General features: G+C 42.1%; 1 protein-coding gene across 1 annotated transcript; it reads right to left on the reverse strand.

Moving 5' to 3' along the window:
* Positions 1-883: 883 nt before the first annotated feature.
* On the reverse strand, positions 884-11007 carry TAF5 (TATA-box binding protein associated factor 5). Its single transcript, XM_033066399.1, has 11 exons — positions 10506-11007; positions 9156-9396; positions 8151-8466; positions 7567-7730; positions 6965-7100; positions 6349-6469; positions 5590-5719; positions 4397-4561; positions 3304-3481; positions 2988-3165; positions 884-2701 (listed from the first exon to the last, which is right to left on the reverse strand). Exons 1-11 carry the CDS (start codon positions 11005-11007, stop codon positions 2484-2486), a joined length of 2349 nt encoding a protein of 782 aa, XP_032922290.1. The 3' UTR covers positions 884-2483.
* Positions 11008-11077: the final 70 nt, after the last annotated feature.

Raw genomic sequence — 11077 nt, forward strand, 5'->3', positions numbered from 1 at the left:
ACCTGGTTGCTCCCATTTTGCATTCCAAGCTAGTAGCTTACATGGAAACAATTACATCTTCTGCCTCAGTTGTCTGTATTTTGCACAGAACCTCTTTGGTTTTGATGGAAAACCTCTGAAAAGAGGCTGACCCAGTTATGGTATTTGAGCTTTTTCTGTTACTAGCTTCCCTTGTGGAAGGAAGAAGGAAAATGGCTAAGCCTGCTGATGTTGAGCTCCTGTAACTCTGCACATTCATAAACAGTGACCCAAATAGTCCAGTGCTTGCTTTTCCTTTTTTTTGTGAAAGGAGGTGCTTACCACAGTTAGGTGTGTGCAACCTCCTCCCTGCCCAGCACTAAAATCTGTCTATCACATTTACTACAGTGTCTTTTTATGGTTCAATTAATACTTGGTACTTTCCCTAGATGTAGTACTGATGCGGGAGATGACACCACACTTCTGCCAGGAGCAGGGATTGAACCATGCCAGAGCTTGCAAATACCCTTCCCAAACTGAGGACAGCAGGAAGCTGGAAAAAAAGGAAAAACAATTTACAGGGTCTTGATGCTCTCCCTACTTCATTTTTTCTTAAAGCCATTTTTGTACAATGCTGGGCCTGAACAAACCTGATAATCTTTTCCTCCTGAGCATTTGCATAGACAGCTTCAGCTGCACTCAATTCCCCCACTGAAGCACGGTGGCTGTAAGAGTGTAATAAATGTCAGGAGCTAGAATCTGTTGGCTTCCTTTAGAACAAGATTCACAGGGAATGGCTGCTCGTCAACCAAAACATTTCTGATTACTTTGTTTCTCTTAGCAGAGTTGTCACACTTAACTGCTCTTGTTTCTATTGCAGCCACTAAGGGAAATAAATATCTTCTTGTAACATATACACACAAACTATGGTTTTAGTATTTATTATAATATCAAAAGTATAAAACTGTACAAAATACAAAGGCAGAATGTGGCAGTGTTTTCTTCAAGCTGTCAAAAATTATACTTAAATCCAACTGGTCGTGTTGAGAGCTAGGAAATTTTGTTGAGGTATCATTACACAAAAAAAAAAAAAAATCCAAGTAATATTTATCCTTATTTCTTTGAAGAAAATGTCTAGGTGAGCTTCCTAGTGAATTTTCCACACTTTATTTTGATGTATAATGCCTGTAGTATAGCTTTACTCTAAGAGCAAGACGAGATGAAAGAGGAGGTAGTTCTCCATAGTTCTCCGTTTACTTGACCTTAGAAATGACAAGTCTTGTTTTTATTTTCACTAGAGAGCCAGTAGATGATGTTCAAGTGTCCAAGTACTTTCTGTGAAGTAATGAGGAACACCAAATAGATTTCTCTGCACAAATCTTGTAAGAGATGAAGAACAAAAACCAAGCCAAACCCAAGCCACACTGGACATAGTGGTGGTGTTTTTGGTTCTGACACTGACATTATTCCCAGTGTTCTGCATGTTTTACTCTCCTTCAGAAACAAAACACAGCTTTATTGGTAGTCCAGGAGGCCTGACTGAGTACAATCTTTTTGTGGATAGGAATTGTCACTCAGCAGACAAGCTGGCCTTTCAAAAGCGAACTGACATGCACTTATCCTTTTGTACTGCTATAACGTTTCAATTTCTTGGCTTGTTTTACTGCCAAGTTTTATGTTAAACCTTTTGCACAAAGGATAGGGGTTATTAATGTTCTTTTACATCTAATACAAAGTAAAGGGTTTAAGTCCACTTTTTAAAGAGTGACTATTTCAGTTGTGCCTCACTTACCCTTTATTTTCTCATACAATAAAGTATGAAAGTAAATAAACTTCACGTTGCGCATCTGGTTGCTTATCACACTGACAGCACCAGCTACCTCTGAAAACAGTAACAAGATCTGTGTTTCTGACACCTCAAAAGAGCACATTTTGAAATCGTTTCAGGACTTAGTACTTGGCTGCATAAAAACCGTGCACGGAGCTTCGCGGCAGTTCCCCACAAGCACTGGGCTGTCGGGCCCACTCCGTCAATGCCCTGGTTGTTGCTATGATCTCACCACGCCTGCTGCCCAGACCAGGCTGTAGTGAATCAAACTACATTCTTCTTTCCTGAAAATGGACAGTTTTGCTTGTGTTTGAGACTGATGAAACATTTGCTAACCATAAATTAAGTGCTTTAAAAGAGAACACATGTAAAGGCTGTTAACTTTTCACAAGTTTCAGCAGAGCTCAGTACCACCTCTGGGAAGAGATGGCTCTTTTCATATGTACATATCTATGTTACCAAAAGCACCACAAACAGTTCCTTTTTTTACAGCCACGATGTCTTGTCAATCTCCAGCATTTTCAAACTGCAGATAAATATAAAGCAGCAGAACTGAGAAACGCTGCTTGCGCTTATTACAGTTTCCTACTCCTTGCAATGGACTCGTGGGGTCCTTCTGTTCAAGACATTCCCTCTCGTCTCACATCCTGAGGTCACTACTGCAGTGACTTGGCACAGTCAGTCTCAGCTTCCTGATCTACTGCGAGCTGTAGGCTCCTGCAGCCAGCAGCAGGTTCCTGCGTGTGAAATGGAGATGAACAACCGGGGTTGATTTGGTCATGTATGTGCCCAGTAGCAAGTCCTGTGAGTTTTCAGGCAAGTTTATGTGTCCAGTGGCTGTAGTAAAGTCATCAGTTTCTAAATCTTCAAATGCCTTCACAGCATCCCACAGACGAACTGTGTTATCCATTGAACCTAAAAAGGAAAAAAAATCCCCACAATTTAAAGGATTTTATAAATAAAGTGGTATATAAAAACTGGTTCTGGGGAGCAAGTTAGCAGAAATTATAGCTCAGAAAGCAAAAGACTATAGCAAGCCTCATTATCATACTGAATGCACATATAAAAGTTGCCAGTCCTTGCTGCTTTTGCTAAGCAAGTGATTCTGCTTTGTCTTTCTCAATTTGAGGAACTAATTACATCATCCCTCTTCAGAATTATGGAATACAATGGACACTTCGCTGTTCCTGGTGAATTTTACCTGATGCTAAAATCTCCCCATCCCTACTGAATCTGAGCGCGTAGATGGTGTCAGTGTGCCCTTTCAATTCGCCAACCATCAAGCCGTGTCCAATATCCCACAGCAGAACTCTTCCATCTGTTGCTCCAGTAGCCAGGAATCGTCCATTAGGAGAAAATGCCAATGAATGAATTGGTCCCTAAAACAGACATGGGGAGGCAGCAAAACAATTATGTCTACTCACATTCAGTCAGTCAAGCTGTGTGCAGAAAAGAACTGTTTAGAATCTCAGCACAGAAATAAAATCACGTTCACTCTGTCAGTGATCTGCCTTTACCTTATGTCCAGTGAATATTCTTACACAATTCCCATTCAAAACATCCCAGAGCCTTATAGTCCTGTCTGCTGAGCCTGTAGCAATATAGTTGGAGTTTGGATGAAATCGGGTACACGTCACATCTGCAAGATGGCCAGCAAAGATCCGTAATGGCTGGTAGTGATCTGTTGCCCACAGACTGAAAAGAAAAGCTTTATTAATAAGAGAACCCTGAAGAAGTTCAGTCTCTGTATCTGTTGGAGCAGCTCTAGAGGAAGCCACAAAAATGCTGAGAGGGCTGAAGTACCTCTGCAATGAGGAAAGGATAACAGTTCAGCCTGGAGAGGAGTTGACTCTGGGGAGACCTTGTGGCCTTTCAGTAAAGGGGGATTAGAACAGAGATGGGGACAGACTTTTTATCAGGGCCTATTGCAACAGGACAAGGGATAATGGTTTTAAACTAAAGGAAGGTAGATTTAGTCTAGATATAAGGAAGATATTTCTTACAAGGAGGGTAGTGAAACACCCAGGTTGCCCAGAGAGTTGGGAGATGCCCCATCCCTGGATACATTCAAGGTCAGGCTGGATGGGGATCTGAGCAGCCTGATCTAGTTTAAGATGTCCCTGCTCATTGCAGGGCTGTTGGACTAGATGGCCTTTAAAGGTCCCTTTCAGCCCAAACTGTTCCACAATTCTATGGTCTGTTGCACAATAAGGAAAAAAAAATTGTGGAGTGATTTCTTATGGATCAGTTTATTGAATTAGCAGGACGTTTTTTGGAAAAATATACTTTTCAGAATGGAGAAATAAAGAATATTCTGTCAAGTTGTTCCACAATTAGAGGAGAATACTTCTAATTAGAGGGTCGCTTAGGAAGATATCATCTCTTTAATCATCAGATAATGTAACATGTATTGAAAAACATAGAAAAACCATGAGATAATGTGTGCTGAAAAAAAATAGAAAAATCACATTAAAACATTTGTTCAGTATTTTAACTGACATAAAATTTATTTTAAGTAAAAGAGTAGGCAGAGCATATCACCTAATGACTTTCAGGGCAGATCCACCACAAACTGACCCAGATAAGTAAAAAACACATGCAGTTTCTTACCGAGCCACTCTGTCATGTCCCCCAGACACAAAGTAATAACCATAAGGAGAGAACTGTGTATCCCAAACTGGATAATTGTGTCCTTTATATCCCACCAAACACGTGAATGTTTGGAGACTCCACAATCTCACAGTGCCATCCTCAGAACAGGACAATAGATAGTTCCTGTCACAGGAGAAAATACAGCATATAACATTCCAAACTCACATGGGGCTGTATAAATACTGCATGAACACTGTGAGATGTCCATGATAGAAGTGTCCCCTCAGCAGCACCAGTTTGGCATGTCACCCACCAATCACCATTTCAGTGCAGTAAGCAATAATAACCAGTTCAAGCAGAACCTGGACCTAGGCCCTTATGCAAAATAGGAGATGATTTGACATTGATGATTAATTCTGATGGCACTTAATACTGAGGGGAACAAGGGGGAAAAAAAACAAACAAAAAACACCACAGAGCAGGTCATTACTCAGGAATTCCATTTACATGAAAAAATTAGTAGCAAACTGCAACACAATATTATTTTTTAAAAGATCTTCTGTTACAAGTGCAAACAAAATTTCATGATTCCCTGAAAGAGAATTCAGATCATGCTCTCATTCTCAATTAATAATTATAGACTATATTCATTCCACACAAAGTTTACTTCTCAGCTGTGTTTCCGTGGTGGCTGTTTCCTGACTAAACACAAGCAAAAGCAAAACCTGAGACATTTAAACCTCTTTTCCACTATCCATACTCCCATCATTACTTAAAGACACTGTTCCATACATTCTGAAAGTAAAGTCTCAATAGAATATGAGAAACTTGAAGTGCAAAGATGAGCTACTGGGAAAATACGTTTTGCAACTCTAAGTTACATCAGTGCTGCAGAATTTTTCCTCACTATGTATAAGTTAATTAAAACCCAGCTTAAACTACAGTTTGCAAAACTATAATTTTGCCATATAATTTTGCCATCTAAGTCCTATATCTCCAAAAGAGTGCTGGTATTCTTAGCTATAGGTGATTTCAGTAACAGGTGACAGGGCTTAACACCCTGAACTTTATGAGCATTTACATAGTTTCTTACAAGCTGCATGAGCAAGAATTGCTTTAACCTGGAAAAGGCTACATTAAGAATATGTTCTCATTCATAGCACGAAATTAAAACTGAAGACAAGCAAACTAGTTAGCTTGTAAACTTTTACCTATCAGGACTGAAGCTGGTGCCATAGACAGGTCCACTGTGACCATATAAAATCTTCAACTCACTTGCTGTTTTCTCATCCATGATTCTCTCCAAGACATCATCTGATTCCTTGTCAATGAGACTGAGGTCTGCAAGATTTCAAAGTTCATGTATCAGAAAACTGTCAGAAGTTCAAAGATAAATGCCATCATGATATCATCTCAGTTAAATATCAAGATTAAGAAGTGTTTGCTCAGTATCCAGCTTCAACCACAACACAATTTTACACAAACAGCAGAAGTACGGCAGGCTGATTTCCATGAGTTTGTGTAGGTGTTTAGCTAAGGATATTCTTTTCCAACCTTCTCAGAGTTCCCTCCTATCCTTTCCCCATGGTACCTCTAGTCTCTCCCCTAGATCACCTAACCCCAACTGTCCATCACAACCTATAGTTACCATGCAGTTAAGAAGTACAATGGCTAGTTCCACACTAGTTAGAGTAGTAGCTATAGCTATAGTATATACTATACTATAGCTATAGTGTAGTTATAACTACACTTCATAGCAGATACACATGACCAGATTTCTCATTCCTTTAAAGCTGTTTCTAATTGTAGTACGTAAGATGCAATCATATATCTGTGTAGATAGTGTTACTTCAGAATGAACATCTAACTACTGCAGCCAGCTCTCCTGCCACAGATATCTTCCCTACTCAGGGAGAACACAAATGCCACAAGTTATGTGTATGCCTATTAAGTGTTATTGTCTTAATTACCTGCAGCTGTTTTCACACTACGTAGCTTTTTTGGAGTCACAGACCACACTCTGACAGTAGAGTCAGCAAAGCCTCCTACAATCATGCTGGAGTCATCTGTAATATCCACTGCAGTCAGACCCTACACATAAAATACCCAGTTATATCATTTGCATCTCTCATGATACATTGCAAATATTACAAAATCCTAAAAACTATTAAAAATGTAATTTGACTCATTTACAAAAATAGAGAGAATTACTGCAGGATAAACACACAAATTCTTGCCCCATTAAGAATAAAGCTTTATGTATGAAGTACAGTCAGTAGTGACAAAGAGTATTGCTTCCCAGTACTCCAGTGCAAAGCATCTACTGTGTTCTGTAGGAAACACTTAGGACAGGAAAAGCAAAGGAAGGAATTATAGCAAAATCCAAGCAAAACCAAGGAATGTGGAAATTTCATAGTTTAAGGAGTCTTTGAAGAGAAATTTGAACATTTTGGAACATAAACTTGGCAATGCTTAATTCAAGTACTCCAATAACCCTTGCCAACACTGTTATGTCTTTTATCTTTAGCAAGAATGATGCTCATAATTTTGATTCCCTTTCCCCTATTACCAAACTCTTCTACCAACCTGGTAAGCATTAAGGAATGTGTAGAAACAGATGGAGGGCAGGCACTCTGGTCCAAGACGCACTCGCCTCGCAGCTTCCTTCATATTCATTACTTTATCCAGTTTGTCAGAGTCCTTCAGTTCTGGCAGAGGAATTCTATAAAAGAAGCACACACTTTTACAAAGTAAAAGCACTTTCTTTACTCTTAATCCAAACAAAGAAAGTGAAACCTTTGCATGCAACCCCATACCTCAGTATTCAAATAAGAAACAAGAATTAGAAAAAATGATAGACTATGTAGAAGACTAAATGATAAGAAAGAGAGCCAGTAGCTTTCAGAATTTCAGACAGGTACTGGAACAAGATAAACAATTGAGAATGACCTGAAAAAATTAGTAGGTAACCAAGGCAAATTTCATCAAGAGAAATCTAGATTGACTTGATGGGTAATGACAGAGGGTTATATGCTCAGGGTTCCATGACCTCCCTTTGAAGTCTTACAGCTAAAGCTGTGTACAGCCAAAATAGCCAAAATTATAAAAATTCCATGTGAACAGAGATGCAGATTTGGCTTGACAAGACTGGATTTTAAGGACATCTCTATACATCATTTCCTTGGTACCTGTTTTGGGGAGGAGCATTAGGGTCCTGTTTTTTACTTTTTGACCCTACATTATCTTTTTTAGGTTTCTTCTTCTTTGGCTTTCCTTCCTCATTTTCTCCTTCTTCATCTTCATCATCCAAAGGCACATCAAATTCTGGTTCTTTCAATAAGCCAAAGAAAACCTACAGGCCAATAAAAAAAACCACACAAGACAAAACAGTAATTGCTGTTCTTGCTGAAAACTAAATTTTTAATGGTAACTCTTCAATGTAGTATTCCAAGCAACAGAGCTGCCCCTTTAAAGCCGCTCTGTTTAATATTACAGCATATATTAATGGTTTACCCAGCCAACTGATCAGGACAACTGTAAGTTCTCCCACCACCTCTTAGCCCTTCCTTAAAGCGTTCAGCAGCTTCATCCACTTGACAGCAATACATCTGGATCTCTCTACTCCTGCCAACACCTGTTTGCATAGCTCTCTTCCTTTGTTCTGTTCATGCAGCCTTTTAAGATCTCAAGTTATGATTGTCAATTTATACTAAGGCATCTCCCTGAAAAAACAGGGAGATTTGTAAAAAGTGCAACAATCTTTGTCTCCTACCTTTGCTTTATTAGCCTCTCGTTTTGCCTCCCCAGCCAAGCTTCCAACCATAGCATCTATCTGTTGTTTACTGCGAGGCATTCCATCAAAGATATCAATGTAAAGATGCTCCTGAACAATGTTCCAGATCTGATTGTTCTGCTTTTCCTGAAGATGCCTTTTCAGGAGTTGGTAAGAGTCACGGGAAATGCGCAGCACAAACTTGCTTGTTCGGAAATCCAGCATGGTCTCATTACCTTTCATATGTTCTTTTTTGGTTAAACTTGACAATACACGCAGGTCATCCTGGTAATAGCACTCCTGATCCCCATGAAATCTATTGAAACAATTTAAGATATGATAAAAGGTTTTGTCACTCAACTTGTTGTCAAATAGTTGCGGCAAGGGACATTTTAACCATTTACAGAAACATCTGAAGGGAAACAAAGTTATCCTTCTGGATTAAAGTATTTCACAATTGGTCTGAATCCACAAAACAAATTAAATATTATTTTCTTCTCAAGTGATAAACATGTGAAACATAGTAAGAGTACAGAAAGTTATAGTTTAGCCAGAAATTAATTTCTTCAAGGTCATTTGAAGAATTTCAATGTACATGCTATGATAGCACCAAACACTTATAGCATTCATTATTTTGGCATCTCAGTGCAATCTTCCAGTGCTAAAAACTGACCCCACCTCATCTTTCCCTAAAGATGCAGAATCTCTTCATTGATACTTTTGCAGCAAGGAGCCCATCAGCACACCATTAACATGGCTCAAACTCTGCCAATGCACAGTTCACTAGTTTGCATATTTTTCTAACAGGAGGTTGGAAAAGAATTTAAGAACAGTTACTACAACCCATAGCACTGTTATGTGAGATTTCAAATCTCTTCAACTTTAGAGAAGAAAAATAATACAATACACACATATACCTATATAAATCTATGCTACTATAGCCCACAGATGCAGCCAAAGTAGCAAACACAAAACAATGCAAATGTACAAATGAAAATTAATTACCTTTCAAAAAAAGACTTTGCCTCACTCTCATGTTGATTGTAGACCAATTCCAAGTACATGTGCACAAAGAGAGGATAAAAGAGCTGAGACAATTCTGCCCGGTGACAGTCCAGGGAGCACTCGATGAAGTGTTTCAATCCGCTGTAGTACTCCTCGTACAGCGTCGGGTCCCCTTGCTGGTTGTAGGCCGACAACACCGCGCTCACGTCCGGCTGATCCTCCACAACCACCGCGCCTCCGACTGCAAAAGCACCAGCCAACAACAACAGCTGCTCAGTCTGGAAGAGCCAGCAAACAAACAGTGGCCACAACCCCCTGGTCAGGTGAGCAAAACACATCCTGTGAGTGTTCAGCACCGAGACTAAACAATACAGGTGAGAGCACATTGGTCCAGCAGCCAATTCTCTCCTGCAGTTTTTTGGACATTCCCTTCCAACAGCTGCCTGTAAGACAGGCACTTAGTGCCTAATTCAGACAGCATTTTAAGTGTAAAGAAAGAAGCCAGGAAGATCACCAGAATGAGTTATTTTACTGCTAGGGCTGGAAATTCTTAAACAAGATGCAGAATATAAGACATACCCACTATAATTATTTTGCTTCCAGTAAACAAGCAAGTTAAGTAGACGAAGTGAAAAATTCACCAAGACCACCACACAACCATCAGAGAGCAGGGATACTTAACACTCTGACAGTTCTGTTCCACACAGCAGTTGTTACACATTTCCATTGTTTTGTCTTCTATATAAAAACAATCATATCTGGTGATGTCAGGAGCAAGCTGACTTCATGCTGTACACTCACTGGGACTCAGACTAGCAGTTCCTGAAATGCCATTATTCAGTAAAGCTGCCTCAGAACACCTTGATTAACAACACTTAGAATTGAATAATCCAAAGGACATCTCAAGTACTCAGAAACCTGACAAAGAAATGCAGAAAGCTTCATTTACAAATATCCCACGGCTCCTTCACCAAAATGCAGTTTGTATATCAGACCTCTTTTCTCATCCCTGCGGCCAGACCGAGCACAATCCCCAAACTACCAGTTGTAATGGCACACAAAGACAAGCGGGAGCACTGCTCGCTTCACAGTGCTCCCTGCAAATATGAGAGACACCCTGTCCTTGGTCCCTTGATCCAGGAGATACAGATTTCTCCACGGATTGTACGGGGAAATGAGACATCCAGGGACCTCCCGCAAGGCCGGGGTAGACTCTCGGTGGCACCTGATACCAATCATTGAGTCCCATAACGGAGAGCTCCGGAGGCTGCGAGCAGCACACGGGCTCGCCGCTTCCCCGGGGTTCCCGCCGAGAGGAGGGACTGACTCCGCCGTCCCCGCGGGCCTCACCTTTCCCCGGTGGCACGGTGGGAACTGCAGCCACCCCGGGGCTGGAAGTCGCGACAGTGGCGACGTTGCCTCCTATAGCGACGGCGGCAGCGCCGGTGCCCCGGCCGAGCAGCGCCTCGCCGGAGTCCGCGTCACTGCCGGAGCCCGCCAGGAGCCCGGCGCTGGCGGGGCTGAGGGCGGCGGCACCCAGGTCATCTCCGAGCAGGCGGGCTTCGCGACGTAGGATCTCCTCGGACTCGCGGAGGTTGCTGCGCCGCAGGAACTGCAGTACAGCCACAAGCGTCTGCCGGTCCAACGCCGCCGGGGAGGCGGCCGGGCCAGGCGCCGCCGACTTCGGGGGTGCCGCATCCCCACCGCCTCCCGCCACCTCTCCCTCCGCCGTGGCGGCCGGGGCGGCGGCGGGAGGAGCGGCGGGAGGCACCGCGGGCGGCGGCGGCGTCCCAGCGTCGGGGTCCGGCTGCACCGCCGCCACCTCTGCCGGCTCCTCATGCAGCGCCGCCATCTTGCGCCGCCTTCCATTCGCCGGCGGCGCACGGCCGCCGTCAGGCGCGGCCGCTCTTGCGACAGTGAGG

Source organism: Catharus ustulatus, chromosome 8, assembly GCF_009819885.2.
Source record: "Catharus ustulatus isolate bCatUst1 chromosome 8, bCatUst1.pri.v2, whole genome shotgun sequence".
Lineage (NCBI taxonomy): Eukaryota > Metazoa > Chordata > Aves > Passeriformes > Turdidae > Catharus > Catharus ustulatus.